The sequence below is a fragment of the Anomaloglossus baeobatrachus genome, chromosome 8 (genome assembly GCF_048569485.1).
Source record: "Anomaloglossus baeobatrachus isolate aAnoBae1 chromosome 8, aAnoBae1.hap1, whole genome shotgun sequence".
Taxonomy (NCBI): Eukaryota; Metazoa; Chordata; class Amphibia; order Anura; family Aromobatidae; genus Anomaloglossus; species Anomaloglossus baeobatrachus.
The window spans coordinates 103,346,033-103,360,293 of NC_134360.1; the positions used below are offsets into that span (position 1 = coordinate 103,346,033).

The window sequence follows — 14,261 nt, forward strand, 5'->3', positions numbered from 1 at the left end:
CCCCTACGACCCAGAAAACCAGTGCCGGTAACAACCAAAAACTCCAGATAATCCTTTTTTTCCCTCAAATTCACCCATAGAATGGTACTAGGCTAGGGTTGGACCAATGGATGGTCACCTAGAGGTGGAACCAATCCAGTCCACTAGATGACCAGGCGGGAGGGGCAGACAATAGAGTAGTGTGTCGGTGACAGTGAAAGAGAAAGGAAGGACTGTCAAGAGTGTAACAGTGACCTGAGGTGACAGACGGTTAGTTGCCGGTGGAGTATGATGGAGTGCTCCCGGAACTATGCACCAATGGGGTACAGAATCCTAGGTTAGGCAAACGCTCCAGGCAGACCTGATAAAATCTGCACAGTGAGGGGACGATCAAGGACCTCACTGACCTTGAAGTTCGGGACACAGTATCAACGGGAGAACCAGAGACTCCAACCCCACAGAGTTCACGCTACCGTCATACGGACTGCTGTAGAAAACAACCAGGAGGGGACCCCCAGCCGCTCCAAGCCACGGGGACCCACTAACCAAGGACAGGTACAGGGGAAAGAAGCCACCAGGTCACTAAACTGGCACTTGGACTAAGGGGACCTGCGGTTGAGACATGCCAGCCTCAGATGACCAGTTACCAGCTTACTGTGAGTAAAGGACACAGTTACACTGCAACCCCTTGTGTGGCCTCCCTTCTTTCAACACCCATCTACATCACCTATCCTCTGGGGCCTGGCCCTGCTTGCGGAGGGCCTAACATCCAGGCTGCCACTAACACCAGCCCCAGTAGTGAAAACTGTGCAGCGGCAGCTCTATCCACATAGCCGCAAACCGCAAGTGGCGTCACGTGTGAACTTTATTCATAAATCCCCTGTAAATATTCCCCTTTTAAAAAGCACCCAGGGCATGGAACCGGGCAATGGCCACCAAAGTGACATTCCCCAGTTATATACCGCCCGGGACCGAGTACCCCATAACCCTGGGTGACATATATATATTCCATATTCTCAAATATCATTCCACATGCTGGGAAGAAATTTCTGTGTAAATTGACTTGGATTGGGAATTGCTGCCTGATTGCGGGTGAATAACAGACCACTGCATGATGCGCTCTTGTATATGCCTTTATTATAGTTTTAGGATAAATAATTTAACATATATTACTTATATGACATATCTATTTACAGGCACGTATGGAAATTAATACTTATAAAAACAGAGAAAACAGCTGTTACCTGCTCAACATAACATTGGTTATAATTGGTTAATATTGGTCCACAAATGTCAAGTCTAAGCTGTATACCTTTATTCACTCTATGGCTGTTTTTTTATTCGTTTTTGTCTATAGTATATAGTATACATTAAATATTTGTTGCAATCCAGAAACTATTAACACGCAGGTATTCTGTCAGAGGTTTGTATCTAAAAATAAACTGTGTGCTTTGTATTTCAAAGTGTTAAGGTGCTGGTCTATACAGCATAATACTGCGACTGAGGCCTTCACTATCCCTGCAGGATGGAGACTGCCGCAAAACTGTCTGCTGTTAGTCACAGTTCACATGGCACCTTTTTTTTAAGATAGGAAACTGCATTGGAGTACAGTAAATCCTCAGCATGTAGAAGCACCCATGAAGTTCATGACAGAAGTGTCACACTTCTTTCTAGACCTCGCCATTATTACAATCCGTTATTTCTAGGCCCTTTCTTCTATTCTTGACCAGCAGAGTGACTTTCATATTGTGGTAAGGAAACATTAGTAACTTAAAGGATTTCTGCTTACAGTTTTCTAGCCCCTGATAAGTTAAAATAGTAAAATCAGATATTACTCACCTTATCTTTCCACACTGTTTCAGTTCCTGTTGACTTCATATCTACATCACGCATCACCGCTGCAGACAATCAGCAGCTTGTGAAGTCTACATCCACTAAACCACTGAGCTCAGGGATTGACTGCAGTGGTGATGTGTACGATAGTTACAGTAAACATAGACTAGAGCAGTGACAGAAAGGCATCATAGGATCCAGGAAGAATGATTAATGTCTGATTGTGGGAGCCATTAAAGGCCAGAAAGCTATAGGCTGAAAACCATTTTAAAGGGAATCTGCCAGCAAGTTTTTACTATGTAATCTGACAGCAGCACGACCTAGGAACAGAGACCCTGATTCCAGCTATATGTCATTTAGTTTACTGGGTGCAGCAGTTGTGATTAGAATCACAATTTTCTCTGCTGTAGATTTAGCAGAACTCGGAATGTTGAGCCCTGTGTAACTTCACCCACATCACTGATTGGCCGCTTCCTGTTTACATTCTATATTGTGATGAGGGTGTGGTTGGCCTTGGAGGCAGCTGATCATCCCCTGCTGATAAAACTCTAATTGTATTGAAACAGCAAAGTACATCCCAGTAAAGGCCACGTCTCACTAAGTAACGACTTTTGTGACGCAACAGCGATGTTGCTAGCGATGTTGCTGTGTGTGACATCCAACAACAACCTGGCCCCTGCTGTGACGTCGCTGGTTGTTGCTGAATGTCCTGGACCATTTTTTAGTTGTTGCTCTCCCGCTGTGAAGCACACATCGCTGTGTGTGACAGCGACAGAGCAACAACTGAATGTGCAGTGAGCAGGAGCCGGCTTCTGCGGACGCTGGTAACCAATGTAAATATCGGGTAACCAAGAAGCCCTTTCCTTGGTTACCCGATATTTACCTTCGTTACCAGCGTCTGCCACTCTCACGCTGTCAGTGCCGGCTCCCTGCTCTCTGCACACGTAGCCGGAGTACACATCGGGTAATTAACCTGATGTGTACTGTGGCTAGGAGTGCAGGGAACAGGGAACCGGCACTGGCAGTGTGAGAGCGGCGGATGCTGGTAACGAAGGTAAATATCGGGTAACCAAGGTAAGGGCTTCTTGGTTACCCAATGTTTACCGTGGTTACCAGCGTCCGCAGAAGCCGGCTCCCTGCTCCCTGTACACATAGCCAGACTACACATCGGGTAATTAACCCGATGTGTACTCTGGCTAGGAGTTCAGGGAGCCAGCGCTAAGCGGTGTGCGCTGGTAACCAAGGTAAATATCGGGTTGGTTACCCGATATTTACCTTAGTTACCAAGCGCAGCATCGCTTCCACGCGTCGCTGCTGGCTGGGGGCTGGTCACTGGTTGCTGAAGAGATCTGCCTGTTTGACAGCTCACCAGCAACCCGTGTAAGGACGCTCCAGCGATCTCTGCCAGGTCAGGTTGCTGGTGGGATCGCTGGAGCGTCGCTTAGTGTGACGGTACCTTAAGGGACAATCACTGTAATCATGGTCTCTGACCCTACATCATGATGCGCTCAGATTAGATAGCAGTAACTGCTGACAGATGCCTTTAGATAAGAGTAGTGTTATATATTTTGCACAGTAAACTTGCATTTATGTCAGGTAACAAATAACGTATTCTTCAATTCCATCTGCTCATTTATTATTGTCATAGACACAATTCTAGAAAGTAAACTATATTTCTATTAAAAGAACAATAAATAAATACTGATTGGTGTATTTACTGGAAGTTATGCTTTTGTTAGATCAGTTTAAACATTAAGATGCCACAATAAATCCCTTTCGCACCTTTGACACTGTTTCTTTTATAGTTGGTTGAATGGTGGCTTCGCTGAGGTTTCTGATGGTGACAATCATCTCATAAACTTCATTTTTTACTATGATATTGCTACTTGTGACTAAATCCAAATACATATTTTCCACATATTTTCCACTGAATAAAATAGATGTGGCTAGCTTTAACCCATTCCTTTCGGGTCAAGTTTTGTTTTTGTTTATACAATTTCCTGTAAGCCCAATACATAGTAAGTTACGTACATTTGTGCCCAGCCAAGTACATTTTTTTTTACTCGCACTGATCTAACATGGCTATACATACAGTAATAACATTTGTTGACTGTTGTTTTGCTGTATTTGGCAAGTATCTAATGTATATGATCCCTGAGTGACCAATGTTCATTATTGGTTCTCGTTAATGAACAACTTAAGGAGCATCTTGTCAGATTTCACAATATAAACTGTTTGTCTTATTAAATAGATCTCTAATATAGAGCTGAACATGTAAAATGCCCATTGTAACATTATAGTAGGGAAAAGGGTACAACAGTCATTCCATCCACAATACGTCTTAGGGCTCATGCGCACGTAACTGCTGAATATTCTGCAGCGATTTGACAGCACATGTGCGCGTCAAATCGCTGCAGAAACACTGCATAATGGATGCAGTTGTTTTGTACAAAAAAGCACCGATTTCATGCGCTCGGGATGCTGCCCCCATCATAGACAGAGTGGGAGCTGCATCCAGAACGCAAAAATTAATTGACATGCTCATTTTATGAACGCATGGATTTGGGTCAAAATTTTAGCACCCAAACCGCTGCGTTCATAAAAGCATCGTGCGCACGTCTCATGCACAATCTACATAGATTGTGCTGGGAACGTAGGACGCATGCATTTACGCTGCAGTGCAATACACAGCATAAATGCATTCAATTATTCAACGTGCGCACTAGCCCTTAGAGATCCTTAATAAGATGTGTCATTTCTTTTGTGAAATCTGGAGACTGATCCGATTTAACATAATGTATTCTGGTTTTGAAACAATGAACACTAAATGGCACACTACTGACACTGAAAATCATTTAGCTGCCATATTTAAAGGGGCTGTCCAGAATTGTTTATTTTATACATATATATATATATATATATATATATATATATATATATATAATCCCTTCATGGCTGTTATACCTGCAACATTGTGTGGCTAAAACAATCAATTTACAGATTTATGGGTAAAACAAAAGAAACTGCAGCCAATGACCGCTGGTTTTACATTTGCGTTGAGTTATTCCTTGGTTCCTTAGCCCTGTAAGTCTTTATGTAGGAAATCCCTCATAGTGTTAGATGCAGGGCACAATAATTGTATTATTTAAAGACCATGGGCCGATTTGGGTTCATTTTTTTACCTAAACACACTAGGTTCCATGAAGAATGAGTTACAGTTTGGCTTCTATTGCACAAAGTGTCACCATACGTAGCCGGCTGCAGAATGAGTCATCTGTCACCCATCAGGGAGCTCGTCCGACACTGGTCTGTAACCATTATCTCTCTTCTTCTGAACTATCTTCTAAGCTGATTTCTGACCAAAGTTTCACCTTCCACTGAGCACACACCAGCTTAGACTATCAATCAAAAGAAGAGAGATCAGGCAAATAGGCAAACTCATGGACAGATTTCCCAGTAAGTTAGCCTTTTTTGATTCATAGAGGTTGCAAAACCAAACAACCCAGAAGTTTTCTAGACCCTAGTGCAAAAATGCTTCCATCGACTACTAAACAAGTACTTGATTTTGAGATTTGCCGTTTTGCCCACAGAATGGTGTAGCTAATAGTAATGGTTGTGCCCTTTTGCTGATTAAACAACTGTTCTCCTACAAAATAAAGCAATTGTTAAATAAGCAAAAAAAATGTCATGGCATTACACAAATTAATGACAGTGCCAAGTGATCCATTAATAAATCGGATCCATCTCCTTTATGCATCTATTACAAGGTCAGGTTAAGGGAAAAAAAAAGTCTTTCAGGAAAATCGTAGTGTTTTTCTATTTTCTCTTGGTTCTTATGAAATCTTCACCATAAAACGCTCAGCCTCTGTGTTGACGAGAGGGAATGACCAGGGCAATGAAGGGTTACATGTGGGTCAGGTCATGGCTGCGATACTGCAGGTATGAGTCAGGTTTCTGTTGAGGGCGCGGTATAGAGAACTCCTTTGCCGGTGCCAGGTCCTGGAAATGGGGAAAACAGCATTAGATTATTAAGGTACAAAAAAGATAATTTATATTAGAGACCAAAGAAAAAAACTCCTAAAACAGTTTTTATTACTTTAATGATTAAAATATAGTTATAAAAAAAAATGTAGCTTTGAATATGTCCACTACAATTCAGACATGGTCATGTGAGGTGAGTGTAACAGAGGGAAAAACAGCCAGTGAGTGGGTAGTGGGATATTTTGTTATATCAGCCGACAGGCAGAGTAGCCAACTTTCTAGATGGTAGCAGCATAAATGGGCTAGCAAGGGACTATCTGTTCCCTCCCTTTTGCCCCTACCTACCAGCGGAGGTGCACCATACTGTTTTCGATACCCCCCTTTCCTCGTTGGCTGTCCCTGTTCTATCCCTCAATTACTGTTGTTGCCAAGATAGGCACCAGCCACCAAGGAAGAAATGAATAGTGCCAATTCGTCTCAGGTCAGTATTGCAGATTGAAAGTGGTTTCCATAAAAATAAATAGTGACCACTACCGAGCTACCCATAATAATTATATCCTAGGGGCCGAGTAAGGAAAAGCAAGGTTGAAGCCCAAATATCAGTACCACTAACCTGAAGGCCTAAATAGATAATTAAAGATCCCAGCAAGGGATAACATTATCTGCTGGGATCATGCGGAGAAGGATCTTGATGTGTTTCCCCACCAATATTTGTTCTTAGGGGTTCATCAGGGGAAATTGAGTGGATTTAATGATAGATCCAAACAGCATAAAGGCCATCTTACATATTAAGCTCTTGTGACCAATAGGGCAAAATCAATGGCCCAGTATATGATCAGCAGGTCCGTAGTGCAGTGACAGGGCACCTTGCATTCAGGGATATACACTCCACTCTCCAGGTGACCAACACTTGTGGGGAGTGTATATCCCTGAATGCAAGGTGCTCAGTCACTGCACTACGGACCTGCTGATCATATACTGGGCCATTGATATTGCCCTATTGGTCACAAGAGCTATCATTCACTCAATTTCCCCTGATGAACCCTTAAGAAAAAATATAGGGGGGGGGGGGGAACACGTCAAGATTCTTCTCCGGATGATCCCAGCAGATAATGTTATCCCTTGCTGGGATCTTTATTTATCTATTTAGGCCTTCAGGTTAGTGGTACTGATATTTATGCTTCAACCTTGCTTTTCCTTACTCGGCCCCTAGGATATAATTATTATGGGTAGCTGGGTAGTGGTCACCATTTACTTTTATGGAAACCACTTTTACTCTAGAATACTGACCTGAGACAATTTGTCACTATGTATTTCTTCCTTGGTGGTGGGTGCCTTTCTTGGCAACAACAGTATTTGAGCGATAGAACAGGGACAGCCGACGAGGAAAGGGGGGTACCGAAAACAGAATGGTGCACGTCCACTTGTAGGTAGGCAAAATTAAGGGAACAGATAGTCCCCTGCTAGCCCATTTATGCCACTACCATCTAGAAAGTCGGCTACTCTGCCTGTCAGCTGATATAAAAAAAAATATCCCACTACCCACTCACTGGCTGTTTTGCCCTCTGTTGCACTCACCTCACATGACCCTGTCTGAACTGTAGTTTTCATTTTCAAAGCTACACATTTTTTTTTTATAACTATCATTTAATCATTAAAGTAATAAAAACTGTTTTTATGAGTTTTTTCTTTGGTTTCTAAAATGGGAAAAAAACAACATTTCACACAAGGGTCTTAATTTTATTTAGTCGTCTAACAAGACGCTTGTTCCTAATTTGTACAAAATGTGAACAATTAGTTTGGAAATGAAATCTCTTCATGACTAATACAAAACTTTGTGATTCCTCTTCATAGGCTGCTAGTTACTGTCATTATCCCGGCTTTGAAGAGGAACAATCTATATAATGTGTTCATCTTAACTGCAGAGTACATGGTGTGTCTGCGGCCACCTCGGGCACGTGCCATCCGGAATGGCAGTGGCCACAGTCATGTTTCTTGCCGAGGTATCCGTCCACCATAGTGAGCATTGGAAAAAAAATCTAGACATTGTGGTATTCATCTCTTTGTTGTGACCCTCCATATATTTTCCTATACAGCTAAATAGGGCAAAAGAATCCACTTTTGGGCTCTGTCTGGTGAACGAGGGTCTATGTGATATTATAGTAGGAAAAATAATTCTCTTTTTCCAAATCCCAGCCAAGCTCCATCATTTTATTTATTTATTTTTTTCAAATACCTTATGTGAAACTAAAACGTGTAAGTAACATTTACTTTCTCAATAAAAAAGAAAAAACAAGTGATAGAATTTTTGCTAACAAGCATCAAATTGTTTTATGTGAACGAAATTGTTGGGCACAGTCGTGAGTCATTGCCATTTCTCATGTTATACCATTCCCTAGGTACACAATTATTAGCAAGGGCAACTCCTACTATAAAATGTGGAAATCTGGGCACCAAAGATGAAAATGTAATGACTTAATGACTGACGAGGCACATCACTTGGGTGTTTCACGGATAACAGTGTACTATCATAAATAACTGCTATTTACACTATAAAAATACTATAAAACATGTATATTTAGATTCATTGCGATGGGAAACTCAACTCCACTATACTTTATCGCTTTAAAAGTTTGAAGACAATGTAAAAGCTTTCCTACATAACACGGCCACTGTAGAAGAACACAAAAGGGATAATCACCGGATCCACAGCAGTAGGATTAAAGATGAGAGAACCTACAATCTCAATGTTATGTAAAATAATAAAACAAAAACACTTCATACACAGTAAGTTTTCAGCTTCTGCCTGAATATGAGCAGAGATTTCATAGATATTCTGCCTCCTGATCTGCTCACTTTTGTGTGGGATTTTGAACAATCATTGAGGGTCTCAGGATGTGGACCCCTCCATCCACAGGTAATTGAAGGACTACCATATACATGAAAAGTGTTACTAAAGTTTAATTCTAATCTAAGGTTCAGTTGTTGTGAAGTCTTGAACGTTCTGTCAGGTTAAATACTCACCCTCATTGCTAACGTTGCATCGAACCGTGGAACAGAAGAAGGTGAACTTCTTCCAGAATCTTGGGCTGTTTAGAGAAAAAAAAACATTGACTTTAAACTCCGTAGCTAGGTAGTGCAGATATACAAGTAGCTGTCGCTTTTATTCACACACATGGAGTAAATGGCATTTTTCTGGACTCTATCATTAATTCCATTGCACAATACTCTATAAAGGATGGCCGATCAGTGGCCGTTAGGAGTTGCTGGTTGATTCCTCTACACAATCTCATAGACACTGAGTAGAGCAGAGGGCTCATGCGCAAACACTGCTCCATCCAACCCCTCTTTGTCATGGTCTTGGGGATGGTGGTGGGACACAGCATTCCCATTCTGGTCACTTTGGGGGTCTTTGTAGTCGAGTCCACACTGATCTAGTGGTTATAAGATCCCTCTAGTAAATATTTGATATTTTTTAAAAGAAAAATGAAATGCCCCTTTAGTGAAGTGCTATGTTCTCCATGACATGGGAAGGCCTGCCTTTAGGCTCTGGGCTGAATGCTTAGACTTCTGGATCTTCTTTCATCTTCTATCCAAAAAGAGTTTTGCTTCAGAGCACTTCTACAGTATCCATATTGGGAGCGTCAACTCCTGAGTAACGGGCGCGCATGCTTGAGTAATAAATCAATGATTCCAGCCACTACCCATCCTCATACCCTTCCTTGTTTGTAGGTAAAATATTGGGTGATAAGCCTGCACATCTGTTATTACTTTCATGTAGGTGGAAAGGCTCGTAATCAAACCATATCTACATTGAACTACCCTAGCATGGAAAGGAACAGAAGGCGAAAACAGGGCTTCAATTCTGTTTCTTTTTTATTGAATCCAGCACAATCTACTGATTTCATCTGAAGTTTTGACCCATGCAAAGGGTTTTATCTGCTGTTGGCTTTGGCCGGGAGGTACTGCGAGCTCACCATACTAGTACCACAACACCTCGCAGCTGACGCCACCCAGAAATCTCTCCACACAAGTCCTTGGAAAAAGCTTTGTTTAGGTCAAAACAGGTGAAATCCACACCAAATAAAATACACAACTGAAGCAGCATGTTTACCTTCTATCCCGTCCAATGCTGGGTACTGTCCGCAGGTCAGTAATGATTTATTAATGTAGATGCTGCTATTCACATTCTACATATTTACCAGCATTATAGTTACAACAAAGATGCCAAAATTCAGTAAAGCAGCACCTGGAGAACAAGGCTTGTTATTTGTGCTACCACTCCCACTTCCAATAGGTGTGTTCTTTACTTAACTATACCTTGCCCAGTATATATAATTATTCAGTTTACTGAAGAAAATAGGGACTTCTAACCATTGTTTTTGTCTTCCACTGTGTAATAATTATAATAAAATTTTAACAGTTGAATCTTCTATTTTGTAATGGGGATTCACATGGCTGAATTTATCTTAAAGGGGTTGTTCTCTAGTAGAACAACCCCTTCTCATTCCTTATCTTTGCCCCTATTAAAATAAAAAAAAAGTCTATACTTACCTCCCATGTCGGCGCCTTTCCAGCGGTGTCAGCGCTCCTATTCCTGGGGCTCACGTGTGGTCATTACATCACGTGAGCCCCGAACCCAAACACTGCCAGATTCACTGTCCCCTTCTTCAGACTTATGAGTAATCAACAGGAAGTGAGTGTCAGACACAGCTATGACTTCTTGCTAAAGACTTGTACGTCTGAAGGCGGGGGGGGAGCAGCTCGTGTTTTTTTACTTTGGGTTGGGATATTGAACATCAGACACTGCTCTATGTCATTTTTTAACCACACCTACTTAAATGCCCCCCAAAATCTAATAGTACAACATTTTTAAAAAGTTAGAGAAACGGTCCTGATAGGTCTTTTATTCATTAAATATACTGTATGTATATGTGAATGTAAGATAGTGTAAATGTATTCATAAACTCACCTCTCTCTGCCCTCTCTGTGATTCAGCACCATTGGATGCCCATACATTTAATGAATAAAAAAAATGTTATTTCAGAAATCAAGAGTACACCTGAAAATAAGCAACTTTGTAATGTATCTTAGACAAGATTGGTTCTTTCTCTGCCAGAATTGAGGTAAAATCTGTATTTAATTGAGAATTTTGATAATTACTGATCAATTCTGGCAGAGAAAGAAGAACATTTGTCTGATCAGATGTATTACAAAGTTACATATTTTCAGGTGTACTATTCATTTATGAAATAATTAGAACGATGGTTACTCTTTCATGGATCTGCTCTTGTCTTGGGAGTCATATACCACACCCTCCGAGGTTTTCTAGAGTTCATGCCTTAAGAGCTCGGGGCTGTTATGTGACGGAGTCATACGCAATATTAGGCAGGCGGTTTAAGTGTTATGGCTGCTTGCTTTATAATAAAAATAATTCTAGCAAAACACCAACTGTTTATTACAGACAAAAGAAATGTATTTCTAATTTGTTTCTGAACATGTCAGTTTGTGAGTATCACTGCATAAAAAAGGAGATTTTATGATCGTATATCTTAAGTACCCCCTATAGATTAGGTACTCCCTATATCTTAGGTACCCAAAAATCTTAAGTACCCCTTATATATTAAGTACCCTCATATCATACGTATAATAAAAAATTGAATATGTATTTCTTTGAATATGTATCCAATTGAATATGTATCCCCTATTTCTTATGTACCACCTATATCTAAGGTAACCTCTATTTCTTAAGTACCCCATATATCTTACGCCCCCTATATCTTTGGTGCCCTCTATATCATAAGTAGCATCTATAGCTTAAGTACCCCCTCTATCTTACGTACCCTCTATATCTTAGGTAACCTCTATATCAGAAGTACCCTCTATATCTTAGGTATGCCCAATAACTTTAGTACCCCTTATATCATAAGTATCCCCTATATCTTTAGTACCGCTATATCTTAGGTACCCGATATATCTTAAGTACTCCTTGTATCATAAGTATCCCCTATATCTTATGTTACCCCATATCTTAAGTACACCTTATATCTTCTTATATCTTAATTCCCCTTATATCTTAAGTACCACCTATATCTTAAGTAACCCCTATAGCTTAGGTACCAACTATATCATAAATACCCCCAATAGCTTAGGTACCCCCTATATCTTAAGTACCCCTCATAGCTTAAGTACTTCTTATATCTTTAGTACTCCCTTTCATAACAGTGCCTTTACCTTGGCCTAATTGAACTATATGCACGTTTCACGTTATCTGATACCCAACTTATATGACACATTTCTTTGAAGCTGCAAAACAATAGAACGAAAGACATTTACATATATTCCTATTTGCATCATTGGGTATTTTCAAAGTGGGTGCATGACTCAGAAACCAGAGACAATGGCTATTTATACCACATACCTCTGAGCGGGACACACCCTGCACCCTTAAGGTTACACCTGCCTTCTAAATATATATTTGTAAAAAACAAGTTGTGTTGCCATGCTTTTCAAGTTAGGCATGAGTCATCATGAAATGCAATAGATGACATCAAAACTTAGTCCATACTTCACCAAGTCTTAAGTATTTTCCCACTCATCTCAGTATAGCACTAGTTCTTTACTATAAAAGCACACAGGTATTTCCAGCTGGCACCAACTCTGCTGCCCCTCCTTTACCAAACCCATTCTCCTGCCTCTTGTTAGGCAAAATTCTGCAAACCAATGATGTCCTGAGATTACAGATGCCACAAATGTCATCTCCTCGCATATAAGTACAGTCATCACAAAAACTAAGTGAACCCTCTTAGAATATTATCGTTTTACTCATTAGGATGTGGAATGGAAAAAAATATGGTCCTTAAGTCTTAAAATTAGGTTCATACAACCTGAGATGAACAATGACAAATGACATTGCACCATTATTTATTTCAGAAAAACTAAACCAAAATACAGAAGCGGTGTTTGGAAAATAACATTCACCCCATGAATGAATACTTTTAAAACTACCTGTAGTACTAATAACTTGAAGTAACTGTTTTCTATGTGATGTTCTTATTCTCTCACCTCGTTCTGGAGGAACTTTGTCCCGCTCTTCTGTACAACATTGCTAACACTCATCTAGTTTGTGGGCATTTGTTTATGGGTTGAGGTCTGGACTTTGAGAGATCTGAATTCTTCTCTTTTTCAGCCATTCTGATGTAGATTTACTGCTGTGCTTGGAATTACCCAGTTTCAGTATACAGAGGAATCCAGGTCCTGTGGCTCCAAATCAAGCCCAAATCATCACCCCTCCACTATGCTTGACAGTTGGTATTAGATGGGTGCTGATATGCTGTGTTTGGTTTTGGACAAATACTATGCAGGGTATTATGGCCAAACATCTCTATTTTGCTCTACTCTGTCCAAACAAAGGACATTGTTCCACACGTACTGTGCTTTGATCAGATACAACATTTCAAACTTGTTCTGTTTAGAAAAAAGAGGCTTTCTCCTGGCATCGCTTCATAACAAAAGACATACTTGTCAGTGTTTTCTTTACCTGTAGTGCCACAAAACTGAACATTTAATTTACTGAGTCCTTTAGAGTCTGAGCTGAAGCTTTTTGGATTTTAGCAATTTCTCTGAGAAGTGCACAATCTAACCTGGGGAGAATTTGCAGGGTCGTCCAGTCCTGCAAAAATTGGTAGTTGTATTGACATGTGAATAATCCTTCTCATTGTAAAATGATGGACTACAAGTTGTTTAGAAATGATGTCTAAAGCGGGCATTACACGCTACGACATCGCTAATGCGGAGTCGTTGGGGTCACGGAATTCGTGACGCACATCCGGCCGCATTAGCGATGCCGTTGTGTGTGACACCGATAAGCGATTTTGCATCGTTGCAAAAACGTGCAAAATCGCTAATCGGCGACACGGGGGTCCATTCTCAAATCTCGTTACTGCAGCAGTAACGAGGTTGTTCCTCGTTCCTGCGGCAGCACACATCACTCCGTGTGACGCCGCAGGAACGAGGAAGCTCCCCTTACCTGCCTCCCGGCTGCTATGCGGAAGGAAGGAGGTGGGCGGGATGTTACGTCCCGCTCATCTCCGCCCCTCCGCTGCTATTGGGCGGCGGTTCAGTGACGTTTCAGTGACGTCGCTGTGACGCAGCACGGACCGCCCCCTTAGAAAGGAGGCGGTTCGCCGGTCACAGCGACGTCGCCGGACAGGTAAGTATGTGTGACGGCTGTGGGCGATGTTGTGCGGCACGGGCAGCGATATGCCCGTGTCGCGCAACAGATGGGGGCGGGTACCCACACTAGCGATATCGGGACCGATATCGCAGTGTGTAAAGTAGCCTTAACAAAGCTCCCCAGACTGGTGAACAACATCAATTGATTTTTCATTGTTTATGTCTTTCCTCATTTGGCATTGTGTTAATACCCCATGCCTGAATATTCTAGACCAGCAAACTGCTAAAACCTC

At 41.3% G+C, this 14,261-nt stretch overlaps 1 protein-coding gene across 1 annotated transcript in view; it reads right to left on the minus strand.

Annotated features, from left to right (window-relative positions):
* Positions 1–1,096: 1,096 nt before the first annotated feature.
* The window catches only part of LOC142249932 (G-protein coupled receptor family C group 5 member D-like), a 36,338-nt gene continuing 23,173 nt past the window's right edge, over positions 1,097–14,261 (minus strand). The window contains exons 3-4 of the mRNA XM_075321935.1: positions 8,818–8,882; positions 1,097–5,811 (exon numbers count right to left, since the gene is read on the minus strand). Of these exons, the coding sequence (XP_075178050.1) occupies positions 5,716–5,811; positions 8,818–8,882 (161 nt within the window). The 3' untranslated portion in view covers positions 1,097–5,715. The remainder of the gene's footprint in view (positions 5,812–8,817; positions 8,883–14,261) is intronic.